The sequence below is a fragment of the Protopterus annectens genome, chromosome 6.part0 (genome assembly GCF_019279795.1).
Source record: "Protopterus annectens isolate FY-2018-M chromosome 6.part0, PAN1.0, whole genome shotgun sequence".
Taxonomy (NCBI): domain Eukaryota; kingdom Metazoa; phylum Chordata; order Ceratodontiformes; family Protopteridae; genus Protopterus; species Protopterus annectens.
Genome location: NC_056737.1, coordinates 1,745,220,015 through 1,745,247,990, shown reverse-complemented (window position 1 = coordinate 1,745,247,990; position 27,976 = coordinate 1,745,220,015). Strand labels below are relative to the sequence as shown.

General features: G+C 39.2%; 1 protein-coding gene across 8 annotated transcripts in view; it reads right to left on the bottom strand.

Moving 5' to 3' along the window:
• TNS1 (tensin 1) overlaps positions 1–27,976 on the bottom strand; it is a 2,530,757-nt gene that overhangs the window by 536,858 nt on the left and 1,965,923 nt on the right. For 7 of the 8 annotated variants that reach the window (XM_044075133.1, XM_044075132.1, XM_044075134.1 and 4 more), the window contains one exon: positions 19,059–19,157. The exons of the other annotated variant lie outside the window; for it this stretch is intronic. In XM_044075133.1, coding sequence (XP_043931068.1) covers positions 19,059–19,157 — 99 coding nt within the window. The remainder of the gene's footprint in view (positions 1–19,058; positions 19,158–27,976) is intronic. 8 annotated transcript variants of the gene reach the window in all.

The window sequence follows — 27,976 nt, the reverse complement described above, 5'->3', positions numbered from 1 at the left end:
ATGTTTGGTAATGGAATAAGCATAAATATGCTGGCACAACTGACTAGATTTACTGGCGAAACATGATGCAAGAGCAGGGCTGCAGACTGCATATTATATCATTCCATTTTTTTTTTTTTTTTATTATTAGTTTATTATTTTGTTTTATTTTGGCTGGATTAGAGCTCTGATCACAATAACCCAACTTAAGTCTCAGCCCGGGAAAACAGACAAAAGAAATACAGCACAGGACACTGTAGTAAGAAGAACATATGAATACAGCTGGCATATTAATGCAAAATATGTTTATTAAAAAATGGATTTTTAAAACTAGTATACAATGCACAAGAACAGCTGAAATATATACATTAAAAATATCAGGTGTGTACTATCTTGTTTTACAATATAACTTTTCACAATACAACTTTTTTGTTGACTGCATAGCCAAACTAATCGTAAACTTTCCCATCTTCTCTCCCTCTCATAGTCCCTTATCCACTGCTTTTCCCTCTAACACTCCACCTTTCAGTCTTAAACCTATCCCCACCAGCAGTATAAACAAATTCTTCCTTAAACTAAAGTCTTGCTCCTACGCTCCTGATAATCTGCCTCCATCCTTCCTTAAGATGGCTGCAGACAGCATTGCCCTCCCCATTTCTATTCTTATCAACAGGTCCTTTCAAGAAGTCTATGTCCCCTCACTCTGGAAGAAAGCTTTTGTCAGCCCTTTCCACAATGGAGTCAATAACACAGACACTGCTAACTTTCATCCTATAGCTGTTCTCTCACCTCTTTCTAAAATCCTCGAAAAGTGCATTCATCACCAACTTTTGCCATATCTAACACATAATCATCATCTTACCCCCAACACAACATGGTTTTAGGCCTGGTCGCAGCACTACCACTGCTCTTTTGTCCTTCCTTGACACCATTAATGATGCTCGTGACTCGTACTCACCCTTTTCTTAGATCTCTTCAAAGCCTTTGACACTGTCTCACATCCTCTACTCTTACCTCAGCTTTCCTCCCTCATTTTCTCTCCTTCCTCCATAGCTTGGTTTGCAAGCTCTCTCTCTCCAATGGACAACAAGCTGTTAAATGGAAAAATTCCACTTCATCCTTTCTCAACAATCCGTCAGCATCCTCTAAGGCTCTATTCTGGGCCCCTTACTTTTCAATATTTTCATCAATAACTTTCACAAATCCATAGATAATGCTACAGTGATCCAGTATGCTGATGATTCAACAATCATCTGTACAGCAAACTCTCCCTCCAAACTCCTTCAAAAAACACAAACAGCCTTCTCAACTTGGATGCTAAACAACCATCTCACTTTCAATGCTAACAAAACAAAAATCATGATTTTCTCTCCTTCGTGAAATTTCATGATAGACAAAAGCTCCTTTAAAATAAAAAGCCACAATAACACTCTAATTGATATTGTACCTCACACCAAACTACTCGGAGTCACCATTGACGATCATTTAAAATTCGATATTCACATCCAAAATAATATAAAAAAACAACCAAAAACTATGTGTGCTGTACAGACAAAATCACTATCTAACTGTTTCTACCAGATGTACTCTAGCCTCCTCCTAGCTGCTCCCCTCTCTTATGTGTGGTGCCCCTCTACTTACTCATCTCCAACTTAGCCTGAAAAACAAACTGGAAGCCTGCTATAACAAAGTCTGTAAATTAGCTACAGGGTCCAAATACTCTATCCATCACTGCCATTCCCTTCATTCCCTAAACTGGCTTGAGCTTCCTAATTTCCTGAAATTCATACAGCTCACCACTGCTCACAAACTCATATTCCAACCCTCCATCTGCCCCTCTCTTTCATCTATCTTAACCACTTACTTCCCCAGCTGTACTCTTAGATCTGAAAACCAAAACTCCTTAAAAATCTATGAACCCCTTGGCCCGCCTGGCCAATTGCTTCTATCACACTCCTCAACTAAACTATGGAATCCCCCCCTCTTCGCTGTACTCATAGCCACTCTAATTTCAAATCATTGCTCCATTCTTACCTTACCTCAAACTTGGACTATTCCTGCTCCCTTCCCACCTAGATTGCACTGTTGTCTTTTTCAAACTTTCCTTCAGTCTCATCTACTATCACCTCTGATAACTAACATTACTGTTAGAACAAACACTAAACTTGTATAAACACTTTATGACCTGTACTTTTTAATTATATTATCTGTATTACATTTCACTTTATCTATATTTTAACATTTGTGTTTTTTAAACATATACACTCTGATTTTGTATTTGTATTTTAAATTGTATATTCATGCTTTTGTATACTGTATATTCCATACTTTACTTATGTTATATTCTGTTAGCTGCTTTTGGAGGTTTTCTCCCCGGGACTCAACTGAAAACGGGCTCTGGTTAGCCCAGTGGACTTCCCCGGTCATCAAACTGGAAATAAATAAATAAATATGTACAGAAGTATGTAAATAGAAAATGGGGGATGTGGGTGAAAGGGCAGGAAGGCATTAAAGGATAGTTGCTTGACTGACGAGGAAGTATGATGGGAAAGAAGGTGGTAGAAAACGTTTAGGAAGATGCTGGTCGCAGACGGATAGTATTTAGCAAAATATGTATTGATGGAAGTGAATGCACATGTTCATTGCTGTAAAATATGGGACATCAATTGGTCCTGAAACTTTGGATAACAAGTAATTTCCTTTAGATGAAGTGGAAGGGATTTTCAGAACTTGGGGTCTAATACACAGAAACTGTCCCTGGTACAGTGAAGCTTGGCCATAGTGGTTTCACAGGCCCATTGTGGTCTGACATCTGAGACTACCGAAGTGTATTCTTAGGATATTCTTGGAGCTGTCTAGCTCCTAAGGAAGTGAAGCACTCTGAATGTAGGATTTTCAATAACTGAGATACTAGTAAGAGATCTACTCTGTATTTGACTGAAGACATTTTGCTTTTGTTAAGTTTAGAGAGTGGTGCTGTTGTCTGTGGAAAGCATAATAAATCTATGTACTTTATTAGAGATGGTTTGAATAATGTTTTTATTCTTTTTATAAGAAGTAGCCCATATTCAAGTGGAGATGGAAAGATGCTTTTCCCAATGGCAGATCTGTCAGAAAGTGGGAGGCTTTTCTGTCCAGAATAAGAGGCAGTTACTTTGTTTCTAGTTTTGTCTGGATGGATTTGAAAGATGAGGGATGTGTCAAGCCAGATACCTGCATATCTAAAGGAAGAAACATTTTCAATGTATGAATTGCCAGTACTTTGACAGGTTCATAGATTTATGGGTAAGTAGTAAGCGATCAGTATGCAGACAATTAATTACAAGTGAAGCCAATAATTCGTACTCACAAGTTCCCTCCAGCTTTAGGTAGGGCAATACAAAATAAACTGGATGAGAATTTGAGGCTGCCCACCTAGTTACCTAGGTTTACTTGATGTTGGCAATGGTGTTACTCTGCTTGACAAGCAGTGGAAGTTTGTACCAGAGGTGGGGAATACCATGAGATATGAACTTATCACGTCAATATGTATTTGTTATCTGTTATCTGTTGATGAATGTTTAGTTCCTTTAAATTAGTATATGAAGAGCCATTTGTTTTGTGTAGGAATAGGTCAAACAGGATCAGCTCTTTTATAGCTCAAAAGGTAAATACAGACCCCCATGGAAGGAGTCTGTAAGAAATTAAATACAGAGAGAGGGCTGCAACTCTGCTCTGATAAGTATGACTTTTGAGGCCACACTAAAATACTTAGTTAGAGAACTCTGAGTACCATGTTTAGACAGATATATGCCAAAAGGGGCATTATATTCAATAATGGGTCTGATAAGATACAATTAAAGGGGAATTAAGACTTGTTTGGATCTAGTAGAGGTGCCCTTGGAAATTAAATGAGCCAGATAAACTACTGTGGAAAAATGATGGTCAGAAGATAAGGCATTATCAACAATTGTGCCTAAATCCATCACAGTACTTTCTGATTGGAGAAATTTGTCCACCTTTACGACAGTAGAAATCGTAGTTTACAATCATTAACTATATTAAATGTTTTCACATTTAACTTGTGATCATTGTCCTCGCACTATTTACAACAATAAAAACCTTCAAGCCAAGCTTGGCAACAGTCCTGTAGGAATAACACCAGTCCATTGTTGTGATGGCGTGGTTTAATGTAAAAGCATAAAAAATCACAATACAGTCAAGCACTTTCATCCAGTAACCCTGGACTTCATCAGAACTAATTAACAACTTAGTATCCATGTTCAAATACCCTATTGCTAGCCTAAATGCCGACTCAATCTAGAGAAATTTGCATATATTTAAATATACAACACCGTTTTCATTAACCCTTTCACTTCTCTTTAAAAATATGTAGCATCTAAATGATTTAGTACTTTAATTACTTTCATGTTATACAAAAATATTTTTCAGCCACATATACACTGTAAAAACAATAAAACATGTTATACTGTAATTATAATCCTAATGCTCTATATTTTAAAATTGGCATAATAGAAAGATGGTCATTAATGCCCGGGGCAGGGTGGCATTATATCTAAGTTGCCAATTCAGTTCAGCTCTTTCAAGCTTATTACCCCAGTCTCCCCCTCTAGGTGATCTTTCAACAATTTCCATAATCCCAAACAAAACCCCATCACATACAAAATTATTTTGAAGGTGTCAACAAGTCTGTCATTAATGATGTGTGGGAAATAGTGTCAAAGGTCATGACTAGGACCATATATGTTATATATTCTATGTAACCACTTCCCGCTGCTTCAGTGTTTTTTTTTTTTCTGAGCAACTAATGAAATTAAAGAGGCAGGGCCTTCCTTTAACAAACATGACCTGACAAGGGTACAGCATAAACAGAAATTCAATGTCTAGATTAAGGAGGTTTGAGATCATACATTCCATAGCTTTACATACAAGGCTAGTGACACTAATATGTCTGTAGCTCCCAGAGTCTGCAGTTGGACCACCCATGTGTAATGACATCATAATACCTTTTTCCAAAATGTAATCAGTGGGAAAGCTTAGATTAAAAATATTAAGTAGGAGTTAAAATTTGGTACTGATAAATAGGCAACCTGGTATGTTACCTGGGCCTAAGGATGAGCTATTGTGAGCTTTTGAGTTGACTGACAGGACATGTTCCATAGTAAGTAAAGGCTATGCTGTGACTGGGATCTGCAGAATAGCAATAACTATGGGCAGAGGAAAAATTTGTACTAACTTTGTCAGATAGGATATTAGCTATTTTTTCTGGGTCACAGTTGGCAGTATTATTGCAGACAAACACTGTTGAACATTAGTTGTTAACATTTTGACATAGTTTGAGGCTGTTTAAAGCTTATTATCAGCTTTGAGCTTCCCAATGGTTACCTTAAGATCTTTTCTGGTTTGTGTAAGTGTGCTGATAAGACAGGTAGAATACAATTTCTTATAAGCATTAAGTAATTTCTTTCTCTTGCTGTACAATTTATTTATACAGGTTTTCCACCATACGTTTGTTTTTAAACTTCTCTTTATGTTTGGTTCAGATAGGGGCTGACTGCCTTAGTAACACATCTACTTAAATTGTAACTGAAGACAGATGCAGAAGAAGTGGCTTTACAGATACGATCTATTGAAGGATTACAATCAAATTTATTCTGGTCATTATGTATCTAAACAAAGTTTGGTTTTGAGAAGTCTCTGAACACAGAAGTACTTGCATGGGAAGTACCATCAGTTTTAAAGACAAGGGTGACTGATTTATGACCTGATTTAACAAGGGAATATGATACATATGGAGCTGTGCAAGAAACGGCCATTTGTGGGGAGGACTAGATCATTAGCATTGGATTTCCTAGCACGATGGTTAATGTTTATGCAATGGAGATAGCATTTATACTGTCAAGGAAGTGTTTGGCATGTCAGCCACTGGCAATGAAGGTCAGCCAGCTTACTGATAGCTAGTTGAAGTCCACCAGCAGAAAGGTTTTGGGTTTAATAATGATTTTTCGCTGAGGTGGTATGATACCTATAGTGTTCAGTAAAGTGGTGATTAATCCTCTTCAGGGTGACATAGACATCTAGGAATTCAAATTTGATATCCTGAGGAATCTGTTATGAGGTGATAGTATACCTGACAAATACTAATACTCCCCCACAACTGCCAGTAGGCCTGAAGACATGATCAACATTAAGTCAGGAATAGGGGGAGTGCTGTCATTGCTCAGAAACCATATCCCTGTGACGACACATGCATGAATGTGTTCAAATTGCAAGAGAAACTCAGGTTTGGGCATTTTTTTCTTTTTTTAGACAACAGGTGCTGAGTACAATCATTTTAATGTGTTAAAATGAGAACTGACTTGTGGCATGTCCAGCAGTCAGACTCTGTCTAAGAAGGCACTATGGGAGTAGTAAAAGCTTTAGCCAAAATGTAAAAGCCTTAGTAAGAGAGGTACAGGAAGGATTGCCAGCCATCATATCCCAACATGACACATACTGGATTCCCCTAGAATGACACCAGGTACATATCCAATTACTACAGCGAATTTTCTTGTACTGAAATGTCAGCATCATTGTAGGTGATGCTAAAACACCATTCAAGATCAGTGTCTTTCCTGTCTTAGACACATGCATATCAAGCTCAGTCATATGCTCCTGCATATTCATCTGGATAGAGTGCGAAGGTTACTCACCAACACCCCAAGTAGGTCACTGTTAGGTCATAATCGTATTAGTTATGATAGAGGATTCAAAGACTCTTTGATATGCCTAGCATCCTCAATCTGGAGAGACATCAAGTTATCCTCTTTATCTTATCTAGCCAGTTGAGGGTGGTGTCTGTATGGCTGAAAACTGAATCACCTATTACTAAATCATTAGCATGGTAGATGCAGTCTCAATGAGGCTCAAGGGGTTGAAGTCTGCACTAGTGTAACACTCAGAGGTATGTATGCTGGCTGTGGGGTTCAGTGTGAAGCTAGGTGTGGTGCTATGTGAATTAATGCATGAGGTTTCTTGGTCCTAAGTCTGGGAGTACGTTAAGTGGAGGTGCTCCGTGTTTTTTGTGTGTGTGTGTGTGTGTGTGTGTGTGTGTGTGTGTGTGTGTGTGCGTGTGTGCGTGTGTGTGTGTGTGTGTGTGTGTGTGTGTGTGTGTGTGTGTGTGTGTGTTGTACTTAATGAATTTGCTCTGAAAATGTAAAAGTGACAGAAATATGTAGGAGCAAAAAAGAAATTGGTAACAAGTGGAAAATTTATATCAGGCAGCTTAATCCAGGGGTTTTATTTGGTCTATACCTGATCTGCAGCTGCAATGCGATAACTTAACCCAGTGAATCTGAATGCAGCAGATGTAGAACACTGAATACAGGTGTAGTCTAACTGGACAGGGCCAAGTGCAGTGAATATAAAGCAAATAGTTGTAATGCAGGATCAGCAGAGCAGTCAGCCAAGAAATAAATGTCAGAGTAATCCAGTACTTACTAGTGCAGTAATTGTAACGGTGCAGAAATACATCACCACCACTGATCAAAAATGCAGTCAGTAATTGAAACAGTAAGTAACTAGTGTCAGTAAGTGGCAATTCTGTGGTACTATCTATTGTCTGTAGTATACAACAACAACAAAGTACAACACTGCAATACTGTTTAAAGTTAACAAAATACATTCAGCATAACAGTGTTAGTTTTTGCAAGGTGTCCAGAAGTGAGTTTGGAGAGTTTTTGTTTTGTGTTAAACAGCCCACATTTTTTTTGGAAGAAGCGACAGCTTTTTTTGTTAGTAATCCAAGTAATGAGTGAGCTGAAGTGGGATTATAATTGGTATTCAAGGGTGGTGACTGGAGTGGAAAAGCACCATAACATCTGCATATAGTAAGGTTATGAACTGAGGCAAGTCATAGTGAATTTTTTTTAATGAAGATGGAAAAGCATACAGGGGCCAGAATTAATACTTGGGGTGCACTTTTAAGTAATGGGAATTGCCATGTCCTAGTCTCTGTTAGAGGCGGATTAGGGACCCTGTCCCACTATTCTGTTGGTCACACTATGTCTACAGCTCTGATTAAAAAATATAACTAAACTGGGTCATGTTACAACTCTTTATACAGATTTTCAATAGTAAAAAATACATTACATACTTAAAATAAGACCAAGCACTTATTTTTGATTCACACACCATCATAAAATCAGCCCACCTAAAGATTGAGCATATTGTCAGCAGGGAACACAAAAAAGTTGATATAAAACACATTTGTGTAATCCTATAATTAAAATAATTACCTCTAACATTATGGCTTGTATACCAAAATACTTTGTTTCTGAAGAAATTAGTTGGACAACATAACTAAGGTAAATGATTTGTTAAGTGCCTCTTGGGTAAAACCTGCACTTTTGAAACAGTGGCTCAGTTAAAAAAAAATCAGAGAATTGCTTGGGATTTTAATAAACTAAACCTATTCTTGTTTTTGTGACTCAGACCCCACATTTTAGAAAGGAAAAAATGCGCTTCTGGTATAAACTAATAGAAACAAGTACAATCAGTAGATCATTTTCTTGAATTATAAAAGGGTAATACCATATATTCTAACTTAATAAATTATGTGTTTTTGTTTACTCCTTCAGAAACAGTTATCAAAATATATTGGTAAATGATCTGCAAAATATGAGGGGAGACTGAACATTTTATAGTGTAAAACAGTTTATTTATTATAGATAAGCTTTGTTTTCACTGTGAGTGTATAAACTTATAGCAAACAAAAATGTGTACAGTTGTGATTTAAAACCCTTAAGAAATCATTTCATGAGGGAACATTTTTCTCTGCGACATGAAGGCAAACGCAGAGATAATCACACATAGATACTAAAACTGCTACTGTTAAATGTTGCTTCCTATGTTGCCTTACCCACAGAAACCTACTGCTATCCTTATCAAATGTTCCCTGTTGCATGTTCTTACTGAATTTGTTTCCTTCAGCCATCTGGACATCCCACGAACTACAGATGCTCTTGGGTAACAATGAATGCTTGACCAATGTCATAATTTGCTACACACATTAAAACAAAATTAACTAGTTTGGTTTAGTGACTGGACATTTTCTAAGTAAAAAAAAAATAATTGATGCTAAGAAAAACACCTACTTTCATCCTCACTGCAAGATTTTCTTGGAATTACTGGTTTTCAAATGAAAGCAATAGCCATTTCTAGACTCGGCACCTAAAGCAATAGACAGCCTAACAACTTTTCAACATGACAATGAGAACTTAGGAATAACACTGGTGTGTGTGTTTACTTATCTCAGAGGCCTGTAGTTTCAAGGACTGTTAACCAATTAACTAACAGCAGATGCTGATGAAATAAACACAGAACTCAAAAATCAGTAAAACAACTTTAAACAAGAAAATGTGATTTGCAAGTTTGGTAAACTCTTTTTAATATTGTTTCCCACTCTATTTGTTGAACAAGACTTTCCAGTCCAATCATAAAACTTCCCACTAGTGGGTCAGTACCACTTTAAAACCCACTGGAAGAACTGTAAATGTAGTACATTTCAACCATTACCTGTTTTGCTGTAGCACTGAGAAAGAATCACCGGAAAGTACAGTTGTGTACACTTACCATAAGTGTAGATGTTCGAGTGTATTCACTGTTGCAGTCATTACATTTGTTTAATCTGCTGGCAGGTTGCCCTCAGTCAGCCTGAATTCATAAGTCTTGGGTCCTGCGTCGGTTGCTGTCTCTTCTTCCATGACGTCAGGTCGTCAGGGTATAAAACATTCAGCCGACGCCATTTTCTTTAGTTTTTCTTGCCCCAGATGTCAGGTGCCCCCAAAAAGGTAGCAAAAATATGTATATATAAATACATGCATCAATATAAACTTTACCTTCATCTACAAGCAAATACATCACATAGGTTGTAGAAGATAGAGAAGGAAAGATAAACTTCAGAATGAAAGGGGGATGGCGGGAGAGTAACCTAGACTGCAACAGTGAATACACTTGAACATCTACATTTATGGTAAGTGTACACAACTGTACTATGTTCTTCATGTTTCACTGTTGCAGTCATTACATTTGGGTAGAACCCCAAAGCTGTGGTTGGGTGGCTGGAGCTAAACAGCATTAGGTGTGGCTATAAGGCCCTGCAGAACTGCAGTGGCAAAGCCTGCCCTGGACTTAGAGTAGAGAAGCAAATGATAATGCTTTGTAAAGGTGTGAACAGAACTCCAAGTAGCAGCCTCTAGAATGTCTTTGGTTGGAACTCTTCTGAGAAAGGCTGCTGACGTAGCTGCAGCTCTGGTGGAATGAGACCTAATGCCCTTGGGCACAGGTTTACCATGGTATAAGTAGCAGAAACGAATGCAGTTGTTTATCCACTTTGAAATAGTCTGCTTTGAAATAGCCTTTCCTTCTGATCCTGTAGCATATGCCACTAGTAATTGCTCAGTGTTTCTTAGAGCTTTGGTCTTGCTCAAGTAGAATCTTAGCTGTCTGTGCACATCCAAGGAATGCAGAATTCTCTCCCCCTTGTTCTGCGGCTTTGGATAAAAGGTTGGCAGATGAATAGTCTGGTTAAGAGCCACACTGGAAACCACCTTAGGCATAAATGTAGGATTTGTCCTCAGAGACACCCTGTCCGGGTAAAATATGATAAAAGGCTCTACAGCCATGAGGGCCTGTAGCTCTGAAACTCTTCTTGCTGAAGTAATTGCTAGTAGCAGAGCTGTTTTCCATGATAAGAACTTTATATCAGCGGTAGCAGCTGGTTCAAATGGAGGCAGGGTGAGCTTTTCCAACACATAATTGAGGACCCATGCAGGTATTGGTGATCTTCTAGGAGGCCTGAAATGTTTTGGCTCCTCTAAGATACTGCTTTAGTAAAGGATGAGAAAAGATTGGTAGATCTGTATTATAATGAGTCAAAATGGCAGAGGCATGAATTTTAATTGATGAAAAAGATAGGCCTTTGTCAAGCATCTCAGTTAAATATTGTAATATCTGAGGAATATTTGGTTCTGCTGTATCAGTTCCTTGTGCTTGATTCCAAGCACAGAATCTCTTCCATTTATCAGCATAAAATTTTCTAGTACTAGGCCTTCTGGCTTCCAAAATGACATCCATCACAGCTTTACTGAGAGGCGTTGCTTGTATAACTGCAAGATCAGCCATGCTGCCAGGTTCAGTGTCTGGAGTTGATTGTGCAGGATCTGATTGTTTTGCTGGGACAGTTGTTGAGGTCTTTGAGGTAAGGTCCAAGCTGGGTATTGACACAAGTTCCTTAGGATTGGGTAAAAGTATTGGCGGGGCCAGTCCGGGGCAATTAGTATCATCTTTGGTTTCTCTTGTCTGACTTTTAGGAGGACCGTGGGAAGAAGACGCAGAGGAAGAAAGGCGTAAACTGACAGTTTTTTCCAACTGAAGGATAGGGCGCCCACTTTCCATGCTTGTCTGTGATAAGTCCTTGTGCAGAATCTTTTTAGTTGATAATTTTGTGGAGAGGCAAATAGATCTATGTCTGTGCTCCCCCATTTCTTTGTTATCATGCTGAAGACTTGTGGATCTAGTTTCCATTCGTGAGGCTCTATAACGATTCAGCTTAAATCATCTGCCAGAGTATTTTGCTTTCCTGGCAGGAATTGAGCTTGAAGATGTATTTGGTAAGTCAAAGCTGTGTCCCACAGTGTCATGGCTAATCTGCAAAGGGGGTATGAGTGTGTGCCCCCCTGCTTGTTTATATACCACATGACAGTGGTGTTGTCTGTCTTTATCAGTAATTGTCCTGGATGAAGTAAGTCCTTGAAGGCTGTTAGGGCATTTTGAACAGCTAGCATCTCTTTCTGGTTGATATGTAGATGCGTTTGTTTTGGGGTCCATATGTCCTGAATGAATCTTACCACCATGTGGGCTCCCCAGGCATAATCTGATGCGTCTGTTGTTAAGGTTTGGCTGGCAGGGGGTAGAGTGAAGGTCAGTCCCATGTTTTGTTGACATGCCTTTGCCCACCATAGAAACTCCTGTTGTAGGCAGGGAATGAGAGGAATCATTGTTTCCAGACTGTGACAATGTTGACTCCATTAACTTTTTAGGTATCATTGAAGTTTCCTCATATGCAGTCTTGCATATGGAATCAGTAGGATGCAGGATGCCATGAAGCCCAAAGCCTGCAGAATTTGTCTTGCAGATAACTGGGTTTTTGTTGCCATCAGTTTGAAGTAAGTAGTCAGTTGCCTTTGCTTGTCTGGCGTGAGGTAAGCCATCTGGGCAGTTGTATTCAAGCTTGCACCCAGGAATGTTATCTTTTGAGAGGGTACCAGTTGTGATTTCTTTTCATTTATTGTGTACCCTAGGCATGTTAGAAGCCTATTCACAAACGCCAGGTGTTGAAGAAGAATGTCCTTGCTCTCTGCTTGAATGAGACAGTCGTCCAAGTAAGGATATATCTGAATACTCCTTTGTCTGCAAAATGCAATTACTGGTGCCAGGCACTTAGTAAAGACCCTGGGCACAGTAGATAAGCCAAAGGTCAGTGCAGAGAATTGGTAATGCATTAAGCCAGACTTGAATCTGAGGTATCTTCTGCACGATTGTCTTACTGGGACATGCAGGTATGCCTCTTTTAGGTCTAATGTCACCAGCCAAGCATTCTTGCCCAGCATGGGCAGAAGCTGCTGCAAAGTCAGCATTTTGAATTTTGGAATATCCAGGTATGTGTTCAAAATCGATAAATCCAGTATTGGCCGCCAGGCCTTTTCCTTTCTGGGTACCAAGAACAGTCTTGAGTAAAAACCTTGTCCTTTTTCCTGTTCTGGTACTGGCTGAATGTCCCCCATATCCATGAGGGACGTAACCTGTTTCTATGCCTCTGCCCACTGATTTTTTGGCAGATCTGGCCAACCGTTTGCCATTGGCAGATTATGGAAATGGAATCTGTATCCCTGTGATACTATGTTTAGCACCCACTTGTCCTGGGTTATTAACTGCCAATTTTGAGCAAAAAATGCTAATTTTCCCCCTAAGGGTGCTGCCAAAATATAAGTGCTTGGTGCAGGTAGAGGGAAGTAATTGGGACTGTTTTCTGTAGGTTTGCACTTTATCTCCTCCAGATTTGGGGGTAGAAGCGCCCCATTGCTTTGACCTGTATGAATCTTGCACCTGGTATCTGGAACCCTTAGGGCATCTGGATTTGCCCCTTTGAGCTCTGTCTGACACAGGAAAGGACCAATTTTTTGTAGGCCAGTGTCTACTGAATCTTGGTGACTGTACTTGTAAGAAGTCTTTTACAGTTTGCATAGACTTAGCTTTGTCTTCCATTTTCTTTAAAACCTCTTCTGCCTTAATACCAAACAGAGGATCATGCTGTGAAGGTGCATCCAGCAATTTAGCTTTAACACGATCAGGCAAATTTTGTTCCTTTAACCAGGCATGCCTCCTAATCACAGATCCAGTAACTGTGGCCCTGCAGGAGGCCTCAAAGGAATCAAAACCACATTGCAAAGTATACTTTCCAACCTGTTCAGCTGCATGCAATAATTCCTGCAATTCTTTATTTTCTGCACATTCAGAAATAACATAATTTTCTGTTTCAGCAATCCCATAACATGTTGTTGATACTTGAGCATATGAAATCGACAGTTTAAGGCCCTAATTGCCAAGGTAGCAGATGTATAAACCTTTTTCTCCATCTATCCAGTGCCCTTGAATCTCTGTCAGAGGGGGTAGGATTCTTTGCTGTTGAGGCCTTAACTCCCTTTGGACCCTGTGAAATAGTTTCAGGATCAGCAGCAGGATTTCTAAATAAAAAATTTATGTGAGTCAGGGACCCTGTAATATCTGTTAGGCTTGCTGGGAGCTGGAGGTAAGGAGTCAGGGGTCAAGCTTGACTCCGAAAATACATCATCCACAATGTCTAAAACGGGGTATGGCTAAAGGCCTGTGCTGAGGGAGAAGAAGGAAATCCCTGAGCCTCTTTTTTGATTCTGAAAAATCTTGACTCTCCTAGTGAAAATTCTCCCTCAAAGTATGCATGGTTTCTCCAAAAGAATAAACCTCAGGAGGTGATGCAGATGGTATAGACTCCTCTGCATCTGAATGCTCATAGGGAGGTATAGATAATTCCTGATCAGAAGAGGAATCAGAAGAAGTAGAAACCTGATCTGAAGATTCATAATCAGTGTCTTGCCTAGGCCTCTTATCTGGAGGGGGATGGGTACCTCTGATCAAGGTAATAAGGTCTTCAGCCATTTTGATCATCTGCTTTTTAGGGATACAGGCCTGTGCACGTGGCTCATGCATTATTTTTTTAGTTTTAGAAGTTGCTTTTGTCTTTGGTTTTGCAGCTGTTGTCGGTTTGATATACAAATGTTGAGGTCTGAATACACCCTCAGAAGCTGGTGCCTGCTCAGCGGCTCCAGACCCATCTGTGGGTGATACATCCATTGGTCCAATACTTTGAGTATATCGCGGCATGCCGGAACCCACATGGGTGTCAGTAGGGGCCTGCGACTTGAAAGTAGCACGTATTAGGGGCTGCGAAAGCGCTTCACTGAGTACAGGCGAACCGGCGACTGGCTTAGGAGAAGCTTCGTCGTCGGTTTTGGACCTCGACTGTCTTTCTCTGTCCTTTTCTTTGCATTTTTTATGTACTCAGGTAGTCGGATTGCTATCTGACAACATTTCTGGGTAGTTAAATCTGTTTCCAAAATACTTTGAGGCAAAAATATACCGACACTTCACAGTGCGTTGGTTAAATCTAGCACAAAACTGACAAGCCAGGCACATTGTGATCAGGGTCTAGGCAAGGAATACAGTATAAATGGAAATCCTTATGAGGTATTTGCTTTCCACAAGTAATACAATTAACTTTTTCTGACATCTGCATAGAGCAAGAAGAAAGTTTCCCCAATGGGGCACTTAGCTTTAGTGAAGACTTCGGTTCTGAAACTCAAACTCGAATATTTCAGTAGTCGGCCAACTGGCACTTGTGAAATGCTGCTACTTCGGGCACTGCGCATCAAGAAAGACTGAAGAAGATGGCATCGGTTGCATGTTTTATACCCCTGACAACCTGACATCGTGGAAGAGGAGACAGCAACCGATGCAGGACCCAAGACTTTGGAATTCAGGCCAACTGAGGGCAACCTGCCAGCAGATTACCCAAATGTAATGACTGCAACAGTGAAACACAAAGAACATCCTATGTTGTGCATATTCCCTGTAGCCTCACATGTGTGCTGGACTGTCACATATTTTTCAGTCCATGCTGCAGGAATTCAGGTTATCTTTCTTCAACACAAAAGGTAAAGTAGTCATTGAATGATTCACCCAGGTCCATAGGGCAGATACCTCATCCTTTCCCCCTGACAATATGTGTGTGTGTGTGTTTTGTGTCTGTACGCAGTGGGACTGATACAGGTCAACAGCACATATTTATTTTAAAACAGATCACACACCTCACTAACATCCCTGTTTACCTGTAGAGCTCTGTCCCCTTGACTCCCAAATGGATATGCTTTCCACCTCATACCTGAGAGACAATGAAAATGAAACTCAAGGATGTAAAAACTAAGGTTAAGCAACTAGAAGAAAAATGCAGCAAAACGCTATTTTCAAGCTACTCTTTATGCATGAGGTTATTTGCCAATATTGCACTGGCTAAAACTTGTTCCTTAAGTTAGGTACTGGCATAACCTATTTATAATTAAAAGAGAATGGTACAGTCCATGAATATGTCAAACAGCACAGTCAAGGAATACAGGCCACCACTGCAAATCACACCACTCTCCAGCGCTGCAGGTAATGACAGACACTTACCTCTCTGTTTACTATGCAGTACATTCTCAAGGCATACCATAACATCAGACGCACAGTGCAAAACTCACACTCACCTGAGGATTTCCAGGGAAACCTCTTTTAAGAACTGGAGGTACAGCCGGCTGGATTAGGCTGTAGATGGTAAATAAGTGATGAAGTAATGTTCCTCAAACTATGGTTCTTCTGAGATAAGAGAGGCAGACACCATGCTGCTGTGTGTTACAACAGCTACCCCTATCGATATAGCCTGGATGCAAGTTTCATTATATAATTCAATAATGCATATACTTTAATGGCTAAGGCAATGAAAAGCAAGGAGCGTCCCAGTCAGGTATCAAGACCTGATACCATCTGTCTGCACTTTAAGTCCAGTGTTATAAAAGACATGAAGTGTTACCCCCATTCTTAACAAAACAGACAGAAAGTACAAAATGAAAGCTACAGTTCAATGGAATCAGCAAGCTAATGTAATAATTGTATCCCCCATAAGGAGGCTTCACAACTGTTAAACTGTATTTCAAATATGGTAATTGGCTGAAGTACTCCCACAGTTTTAGTACATAAAAAACACCTGCTTTCCTCCTTCTTACAAAATGTCCTGGCAATAAGACATTTGGATAATGGTGCTCTAGGTTTCCATTTCTTACTAGTTCGTCTTATTTAACCTCAGCTGCAAGGAGACCCTGATAAAGAGGCAGACTGTATGTTTACAGTTTTCTGTATATATATCTTCACATAAAAACTCAACATACTGGTAGAGGTGGTATAAATAAAACAACAAAGAGTTACAGAGAGAATGTACAAATAAAAAGCTACAGCTGATACAACTACTCATCAGGGCGTTGTGTGGACAAAACTGAGCAGTAATGAATTGATGTAAGAATACACCAACCTTACCATAATCATATATCTAGTCAATGTGTGTAGTGTTTACAGAATGTGGATGCAAATTCCAAACATAGACACGATATACAAAAGGAAAGTCAAAGGGGTGAAAACACAAAAGGAAAGTCAGAGGGGTGAAAACCTATCCAACTCCTCCTTCAGGCCCGCATCTCAAAGAAGTCAGTTGAGGTTACATCACCAGAAAAGAAGACTTCAAACAGGGCCGATAACAACACAGAACCTGCAAATGAACAGAAGTCCATGCCCACCAGATGGTTCTTCACCTGATTGGACTGATCAGATCCCCGCCCCTACATCAGGGGCATAAAAGCCACACACCACCAGCTCTCAGGTGATTCTGAATAGTGCTTGGAGAGCGCACACAAAAGTCCTTTTAAGGGATAAAATATAGCACAAAGGCACCGTTCTGACATGGAGGACTACCTGAGTAAGGTTTTACACTCCACTCAACAACGGAAGGCATCTGAACCCCAAATAATAACACAACAGCCCTTATCAGGGCTCTCCGGCCACATTTATAAAACAGCTCTTTTAGAGTTCAGTTTACAAAAGACTAAAGCTCCACAAGGGCTTAAAAATCTACAAAAAATTCGGCCCACATAAATAGGGGCACAAAAGCTCTTTTCAGAGCTCCGTTGTATAACAAAGACAAAACAGTCCTATATAGGGCTATAGAACAAGGGGCTTTTTAAGAACCAAACATCTCTTTTCAGAGCTCACGGAACAAAAGATTAGGGGACCAACATATCCCAACCAGGCTCTACATGGCCACAACAGCTCTTATTAGGGCTTCACTCCATAAAAGTCTCAGCCCACATGGACAGGGACACAACAGCTCTTGTCACAGCTACTCAGGTCTGAATCAAAATGGACCAACCTAACAATTAAGACAAAAAGATCTACAAAAAGAAAAAAAGGCAACCTAACAAACACCAGCCTTTCTAAAGGCTAAAAAACGTTGGAAAACCACTAATAACGGATCTTTCATAAGCAAGACATCAGAAACACACAAGTGAAGCCAGGGACACACTGGACTAAGTTCATCAACACAATTTTAGATTGTGATAAAAGTAAAACATATACAAATGGAATACAAATCAAGCTTTGTAAAAATCAGCAAACTTACCATGATCATATACCTAGTCAATATGTACAGTGTTTGTAAAATGTGGATGCAAATTCCAAACATATACACAATGGAGTACAAACCAAGCTTTGTAAAATCAGCAAACTTACCATAGTCATATACCTAGTCAATATGTGTAGTGTTCATAGAATGTGGATGCAAATTCCAAACATGTATACAATGGAGTACAAACCAAGCTTTGCAAAATCAGCAAACTTACCATAGTCATATACCTAGTCAATATGTGTAGTGTTCATAGAATGTGGATGCAAATTCCAAACATATACACAATGGAGTACAAACCAAGCTTTGTAAAATCAGCAAACTTACCATAGTCGTATACCTAGTCAATATGTGTAGTGTTCATAGAATGTGGATGCAAATTCCAAACATGTATACAATGGAGTACAAACCAAGCTTTGCAAAATCAGCAAACTTACCATAATGATATATCTAGTCAATATGTGTAGTGTTCATAGAATGTGGATGCAAATTCCAAACATGTACACAATGGAGTACAAACCAAGCTTTGCAAAATCAGCAAACTTACCATAATGATATATCTAGTCAATATGTGTAGTGTTCATAGAATGTGGATGCAAATTCCAAACATGTACACAATGGAGTACAAACCAAGCTTTGTAAAATCAGCAAACTTACCATAGTCATATACCTAGTCAATATGTGTAGTGTTCATAGAATGTGGATGCAAATTCCAAACATGTATACAATGGAGTACAAACCAAGCTTTGTAAAATCAGCAAACTTACCATAGTCATATACCTAGTCAATATGTGTAGTGTTCATAGAATGTGGATGCAAATTCCAAACATGTATACAATGGAGTACAAACCAAGCTTTGCAAAATCAGCATTGGTAGTTTTGCTCACAAAGTCTTCTTAGAATGAAATACGCTGTTTGTAAACATTTCAGAGATTGCCTTGACAGTTCTTATTAACTCACAAGTGCTGAACTGATACTTTAGCAAAAGTGAAATAAATAAATTGTAAACATATATATATATATATATATATATATATATATATATATATATATATATAGTAATTTGCATATATATCTACATACATCGTACCCAACTATTTTGCTCCATTCTGGCTGATTTTACACATATATTACAATTATACTAAATTAAAAAAAGAAAGAAAGGCAGAAAGAAAAAATATCAGGAAGCATGCTTGAGGAATCATGCAGTAAGGAAGAGAAGCTAAAGAAGGTGACAGACCAGAAAAGGTGTGGGATCGCTGACGAAGAAGAGCATGTTGGTGATGATGATGCTGCTGATACGTCACACTTTTTCGCATCCTCAGCCTGGCATTATATTCTGGCACACAGGGATGAAGCCAAGGGAAACCATAATGGATGATAGGAGAAAGCGAAGGGGATGTCCAGCAAAACAGAAAACAGATACAGACAACACAAAAATGGACCAGACAGAGGAAAAAAGAAACAAGTATAAAAATTAAATCAGTCATAACATATTCATGCAATGCCTCTATCTATACAGACAGTACCCCAGGAATCTGACTGTTTAGTCCTAACAGTAAACTCCAATGTTCAGCCTACTGTTCTTTCTACCTGCTCTGGGGCTCATGTCATTTCTGAATGACTATACCTTCCTTACATACCTATTTTTTTTAAATGGGACAATTTAAACATCCCAATAAAAACTATGTACTAATATGAGAGCTGTTAGTTTGCACCTGAAATGTATTGAATGGTACTTTCTCCTATTTCCTATTCTCTTGTGATCTGATATGTATTCTTACAACTTGGTAATTGTTCTTCTAAATGCCATATTGCAAATGTTATGCACACTCCAACCTCGGCTTGTGATCCTTTTTATGGCATTCAACCATAAAGGTGTGGACAGTAGTAAATACATCATTAAATTTATTGAGTTTCAGATCTTAATCCCCCAAACCAGGTCAAGGTGAAGGAAAAGATGTATATATATGCACACGGAATTACAACTTTGTCATGATAACCAGCTCAGAACAGGGCCAAGTATGCCATCAATAGCCTTATGATATAATGAACATACTGTAAATTAAGTGCTGGGCATAAATAAGATAGGAATCATATTTATCTCCTTGTCCGTGCACTCCCTCTTCCTGAAGACATAACATCTTAGATGTAACTATAATATGTCTACCAACATCAGCTACTGTATTCCTGCAATACTTATACAAAATACATTAGACCACAGCAAGTTTTTAAAAAGTCAGTTAAGAGAATCAGTACTCTCTACTTTACTGAAATTATTCAATGATCACAGTCATTCTTGATCAAAGAAATAAAACCAGAGGTCCTTTCCAAATATTTGAAATGGTGGTAGTGGTAGTTATAATGTACTAGGACAGTAAGATTCAGGCCTGATGCATCTGACAGACTGGGACTTTGAATAGAGTAAACTGCCCATGCACATTCAGTAACCCATATCAAATTACATAACCCAGAATAAATTTAAACATGAATTTTCCCAGGTTAAACTTTAACTGATTACTCCCAGTGAAACATAACTCAGACAAGAACAGGAAGAAGTAATTAATCTACAAATGTCTGTAATTCTTCTGCCTTTGCTGAGATGGTCAAAGCAGCATATTTTGGTTTCAGAGGAAAAAAACACTGCAAAAACTGAAGAAATTAATATATAATCTTTCCTTGAGGAGACACAATTCTATGTTATTAATGCATAAAGGGAAAGTCTGTTAGACACGTACACACATGCGTGCATGCACACACACACACACACACACACACACACACACACACACACACACACACACACACACACACACACACACGCACACACACAAAATGAGGATGGACTATCACCTCAGTGATAAAAAGACTGCCACTTAAAAATAAGGACTTATCACATAGAAAAACAATAGGACATTCTGGACCTAAAATTCCTTGAGGCCTAAGCTGAAAAAAGGATGTGGAAAGTCTCTGGACTAGGTAGGTGGCAGGCCCAGTACTACGACTGGTATGTACTGCAAGAGAAGTGATCATGTGACTGATGTCTCATTGTCATGTGATGTGTGAGCCAGGAAGTGCATTGATAGGGCAAACAAGTATGGATACCAACAAAAAAACACAAGAGAAACCCAGAAGCACCAATGCCCAGGCATGCATGTCTCTTTCACAAATCACCTACCACTGAATACCAGCAGCAAGGTACTGTTGCATAGAATAATGCATGCCTTAGCATGGTGGAAGACATGCATCTTCCTGAAAACTAGTAATGCACTGACTAGCAGAATGACTTAAACTGTTATGACACAGAGGTGTAAATGAACCATATACTCTAACCCTAGGCCCATCCAAGGTCTATCTCCACTTGCATACTGACTGACTCTGAAGAAATCTTTTAATGACAGCAGTACTCTTGGACCCCCCCCCCCCAGCAAAAAAAAAACAATCTACTGTCTACGAATCCTACCCAACTAAAGACAGAACAGAATAACAAAATAATTGAAAAAAAAATAAAAATAAAGCAAACACTTCTAGTTCCTCATGGCTAAACCCTTTTCTTGTGAAAAATATTAGGAACATTGTTGTTAACTAGTACACAGACTGCTTTGTCAAGTAGGGATATGAATGCATTCATATGGACTTTCAATTAAGACATTAATTCTAATGAAGCTACAGTGGTAGAAGAATACACTTTCTCTTAGAGCATGCTAATTAAGCATATCATGGGACTTACACTGTACACTTCATTGTCCTTTTCCTCATAAATGAGCCATATCAATGAATTAACTTCTGGGAAGTCACACATATTGCAAAAGCCAGACTCAGGGGACCTTGCTGCATGAATACCATAGTGATAATATTTCTTCCATTAGTTCACTTTGAGTCAAACAAATAACTTTATTTTATCCCCGATGGAATGCTACCGAAGCACAGTAGAATAACATTAAAATAGTAAAACAGAAGCTATGCATCCAGACCACATTTCAGCTGTCTATCTTCATTACTGTATCAAAGCAGGGACTGCTTTTGTAAAGCTTTCCGAAAATTTATCAGTTAAAAATGAAAAAAAAAAATGTAAAGCTTCAGCATTTGGTTTATCTGACAAACAAGGTAGTTGTAATTTTAATTGTTCTAATAAAAAAATAAAGTGCACAACAGGAAAAGTAATGTTCACTGGTTGACAGGTGCTCTTGACATGAGGCTTTACTACTCAGAGACCAGACTGGCATTAAATTATTTAGTCAACTCAGTGACCAGACTGGCATTCAATTATTTGGACAGTCTCAGACTGCACTGCTAGAAAACTGGAACCACCCAAATGAAGCAACAGTCCTGATTAAAAAACTAAATTTTTTCAACATTTCAGCAAGGGACCACTAAAACGTTTTGTAGATGTAAGACATAAACGGTGCACCAGACTGGTATTACAAATGAATGAAATTTATTCTAAAGTGGAGGCGAGGGACATACATTTCATCAGATTTTGATTTAAGGAAGAAATGTACACAAGTCCCCAGCTATGGAAAATACAAAGAACTGTGTCCATCATTTTCAGCCACAGACTGTTTAAATGTGTCCACCCATTCACAGAGTGCATTTCTCATATCACAGGTGTAGCAATTCCTTGATCTGCAGTCAATAACTGACCACTCAGCTATTTACCTCTCTGGATAAGATTTGTTGTAGGAAGGTGGCATACTGGAATAGGGGTAGGGATAGTGAAACTATCAGGTGCAGCAGTATGGAAAGCATATTGGGAATAAACAATTAAATACTTATGACAAAATTGCTTTGGACAGCCAGATGTCAGGTGGATAATATGTAGCTTGAATACCATGCCGTGGTACCTGAAACAGAGCAGGCAAAAGCAATGACAGCTTTCTGGTATCCATCAGAGAAGAAGAAATGTACAGATCCAGGAACAATGGAAAGCAGAAAAATGCACCAGCTTGGGAAAGTGGCACCCACAAGGGGAAATGATGATTAGACCCATGATGACCAAGTCCAGGCTTAGGGCAGAGGCATAGTATTGCACTAAGACGAAACAGGTAATTGATTCGGAAGTTCAGCAGCTGTTCTTACAGTAAATCATGAATAAGATTTAGTTTTCAAACCACAAGCACACCTCAGAAAACAATCTGCAGTTTTTGCAACTTAGACAGATGTAGGTTGCTCTTTTTAGGGCTATAAACAAAACTCTTATACGTTTTGCTTGCTTTGTATTGGACACAATACATTTTATTATTGTGAAGATGGCAGTAGTTGGAATATATGTAGGCCACAATCCAAGCTACTTATCTGAGAGTACATCATACTTAGTAAGGAAGACAAGTATTTGGTTACATACAAGTTTTTTTTTTTTTGTTAAAGGGTCTAGTTTTGCTATCAGCCAATTCTTCTGGGGCCTTTGCATATAATAATTACAGGGAAGGGCGTGGCTAAAGCTAGTTTGAAAAGGTCTTCTGTAGTTATGGATCTAAAATAGAATTATGGGTATTCTAAATATTCAGGTAGTGTGGTGCTTGGGGTGACAGGGATGATATCAAGCTTGTGGTGACAGGGGTGATATCAATATACTTATTACATTGTAGTTTAGCAAGATTAGTTATATTGTGCTTGACGTTGTATAATATTTCAGGTGGTATATTTTGTGAAGTTTTTGAGATATTGAATTTTGAACAATTAGCTACTTTTTATGTTATTCATGAATAGATTGTGTTACCTAGTGATGCTATTTGTTGACCCTAACCTTCCCATGTAAATATTTATGCAAAGATTGCTTGTTTGCATTCAGAGGGTCTTTCTTCCATTCACAATTTCTGCAGTTTTGGGTGTTAACCATGGTAACTTTTTAGCTTCAAGTCTTCTGGTGGTTATAATTTATCTTGAATGGCACTTGAGTATTTAATGAAAATTCTTAGTGCTGCTTTGTGCCAACTCTAGCTATGTAACTGAGTCTAGCTAACTTGATTTTGTTCAAAGAACAGAGAATTTGCTGAACTCTAACTTGCAACCAGAATGAAAACGAACTGCAACTTACACAAAACAATAAAGTGAAGAGCTGCAACTGCTCAGCAATTTATTAAAACAAACTGATACACAAAACAAGAAATGAACTCCCAAATATTTCTTGTGGTAATATAGTTTGGTAGGTTCTGCTTTTTGCTTTGTTTGCTTGCTGATATTATGGGACTGTGAGCAATGAGGTTACTTGATAGTACTTCTGTGATGGAGCATATATGGGGTATGCTGGTGAGAACTTTATCTAGTGTTGAGAAATTCTTGGTGGGACTGTGGAACCTAGTGTTTATATTTATCAGCTGAGTGAGGTGATTTACAGATGATATGTAATGAAGCTTAGATTTTAGAGGTCCCTGAAAATCAAGGTTAATCTCCCTAAGCAGCATGTGTTTTCATTCCTAGTAACTGTGGTAATGTCTTACAGTACCTGCTCAAAAATGTAGGTGTGGCCAATGGAGAGATATATACAGTGACTATGTAAATTTGTGTGTCCTGATATTGTAACCATAATAATTGCCCTGTTGGGGATATGTGGGCTTCTTGAACTATATTTGCCTACTAGGGTGGGGTTAAGTTGATGTTTTTTGTTGACTAGTGTAAGGACTCCATTTCCCTGCAAGATTATCTTGAAATATTTTGCAGTTATTAGTTACTAATGTAGGTAGGTAGGAATAATTTTTAAACTATGATTAAGAAACTGCCATGCTAGTGGGGGGATGTCTGTGTGTCCATTTTTTGTTAATACTACATGTGCATTTTAACATACTATTTTAGTTAGAATGGTCCTGGGTTTAGTTCATTGCCACCTGCAACCAACAGTAGGTAGAATGGCAGTTGGTTCAGAGTGATTTGTTTATTAAATAGTAGACAGGTTCGATTATATAAAGGGTATTAAGGTTTAAAGACATAGAGTGTACCCTGGCAGTGCAAGGCTTCAGTACCTTTCATACATTTAGATCAGCAACTGCACAGACAGGGACTAAAGGTGGGGGTGTCTCAATTTACATCAATAACAAGCATCCCTCTATGTTGGTTAAATACTGTGATGCGTGGGAATTCCTCCACAGTCCAGATTACCACAGACAAAGTCCCATACCATATGGCAGCAAGCTGTTGGCAACTCTTTATTTCTTATGAAACCCATGGCTCATACTTAGACGTACTGGAGACACTCACCATTCAAACCAAAATACCATACTCATGGGGGACCTTAATTAGCCACATTTTGTAAACACAACACCCTTGATTAGTTAGTGCATATTGCAACCATATTGAATCTGGTACTCAAAGCTGACCCCCCTGACCCCTCCCCCCCCCCAGTATCATGTCCACTCTGGTAAGGTCAGATCGCAAAACAGTCTCCTTCAAAATAAGAATCAGTTCTGAAAACCCAGCAAACCCTGTAACATTTAGAAACTACTATAAGCTAAACTACCTTTAATTACTTGATAATACACAGCAGCCTATGCAGAATTATTCACAAAAGCTCTGTACAACCATGTCAATGATTGCACAGAGGCTAAATATTTTTATATAGTTTAAATATCATTGATTTTTGGTGCAATTTTCTCTTGTTTTTGATAGGTCAAGTGTTACTTTAAAAATGTTCATGGGTTTTTAGTTTCTTATAGGATCTGAAGATGCTGTATGCGAAAGTGCTTGTCCTTTTTTATCTGATTTTTTTACATGGAATTTGTTTGCTGATATTCTTATCATCATTTTTATTAAAGCCGTGTTTTCAGTTGTGGTTGTCCATTTGGTATATGTTTTTTCCAATCTTTTAAGTATTAGCAGTCTGATTAAGTAGCATGGTGTAGTTGTTGGCCGTCTGACCAGTCTGAAAATGTGGTCACACCTCAGAATTCTGAGGTTCATGTTATATTACTCGGTTCATGCTTTCCATTTAATTTATATTTCTAGTAAATTGGTTATGTACAAAGCAGTGCATATAAAATGCTGAGCTCCACAAAAGTGAATGCAAAACATGACTTCAAAAGTGAATGTGTGTAAGGCCCATATAATACAATGTTTCATAGGTATGTACTAAGCTAATGACCCTAGAGCCTTTACAAGCCTAGCCCAGAGAAGTGCCCTGGCATCGTGCTGCCTGACGCTAGTTCCCAGAGCCTCTATCAAGCAGAGCCACTGGAGTGATCTCTGGGATGAACTTTCTGTTTCCCAGCCACTCATCAAGATTTCTCTTGAAGAGGGCCAGTGAAGTGCTCTGCTTGACATGTATGGGAAGTCTATTCCAGAGCATGGGCAGTCTATGGTTTATGAATCTGTCCCTCCAGGATGTTCTGTTGATTGTAGTAACGAGGTTGAGGTCTCTGGAGTATGTGGTGCAGAGGGATTGGGATTTCTTTAGATGTAGCATTTCTAACAGAGCTGGGTCAGACATGGCTTTGTAAGTCAAGCAGAGATCGTCTCTTAGTAGATGATATGAGACAGAGAACAGCTGGAGGTTTTTGAGTCTGTCTGTGTAGGACATGTGTTTAAGGCCTATGATACTCTTTGTGGGGTACTTTTGTGGCCTTTCCAGCTGTTGCAGGTGTCTAGAGAGGTATATGCCAAATAGGGCATTATACTCAGTGATTGGTCTAATGAGGGAAGAGTAGAGACAGAGATGATGATCTCTTTCTTCCCGGATGCAAAACCCTTGGCAATGAGATGTGCCACATAGAAGGACTTTCTGACCATAATGGAAATGTGATGGGCGAAGGAGAGGTTGCTGTCAACCTGTGTCCCCAGATCTCTTATAACGCCTTCAGTGTTCAGTGGACTCCCGTCGATGTGGTAATTAGTGGGAACTGAGTTTTTCCCAAAGGAGATGATGATACATTTTTTGGCATTATGCTTAAGGGCAGGGTTTCAACACCAGTCATTGGTTTCAGTGAGGCCTTTCTGTAGGATGGCTGCATCACTTGGGGAGTTAATAATGGCTACCAGCTTGCCGTCGTCTGTGAACTTGGTCAGCCAGAGTCCCTCTGTGTTGGCCTGGACTTCTGAGAAGTAGATGCCAAACAGAAGAGGACTCAGGATTAAACCCTGTGGGACTCCAGGTGTGACTGGTTGGCAGTCTGACTTGGAGTCCGCTACTTTCAAACTGTGGGTGTGAGCCAGTTTGCAACCCACCTAATGATATAGAGGTTGATGCCTAGTTTGGTGAGTTTATCAATAATTCCTGATGAGGGATGGTATCAAAGGCCTTGGCCAGATCAAAGTAGGCTGTATGAACCACCTTACCCTCACCACAGCTCTGGTGACTGACTCAAAGAAGTCAACCAGGTTGAGCAGGCATGATCTACCTTTCACAAAACCAAATTGCGTCGGATCTAGAGTTTGGAGATTCCCTATATCCTTGTTAATTAGGTCCATGATGATGCACTCCATGACTTACATATCAAACTTGTCAGGCTAATGGGGCAATAATTTCCAGGGTCTGTAGTCACTCCTCCTTTATGGAGAGGAATGACTGTAGCAGTGTGCCATTCAGTAGGGACAAAGCCTGAGGTGAGGCTGTGAGTGAACACGGCACACAGATATGGGTGTCAGTTCACATTGTAGTTCATGCAGAATACAGCCAGGGATATTGTCAGGTCCAATGGAAGCTGTATTCTTGGCCTTGGGCAATGTAACTTTAACCTATGCTGCAGTAATGCTGGGTGCCTGGCATTCTTCCGGTATTGTGATTGGTCCTTTATAGGGCGAGAGAGGGGTAAAGTTGGCATTGAATATGTTGGCAACATCTGTTGGCTCAGTACAGGAGGTACAATTATGCAGTAACTCAGAGTAAATCTGGGTACTGCCGTGGAGATTCTTGATAAGCTTTGTGGTTGTTTTTAGTGTCTGCTGCAATTCTGCCTTCATAGCTGGCTTTAGAGGTTTTGATGAGGGATTTTAAGTTTTTGTTGAGGCTAATAAGGGAGTTTTTCCAGTCTTGGGACTTCACCTTTTTCTGCAACAGTTTCTTCCTTCTGTTGTAGAGTTTATTACTGGCTGGGGACCACCAGATTGGCTTCATTTTTTGGAGGAGATTGTCTTGGTTCTGTTGGGTATGTCTAGTTCCATGCATTTATGTACATGTTCGTACAGTGCATTGGTGTATGATATGACAGTCATGCATCTATTTTCCATTTA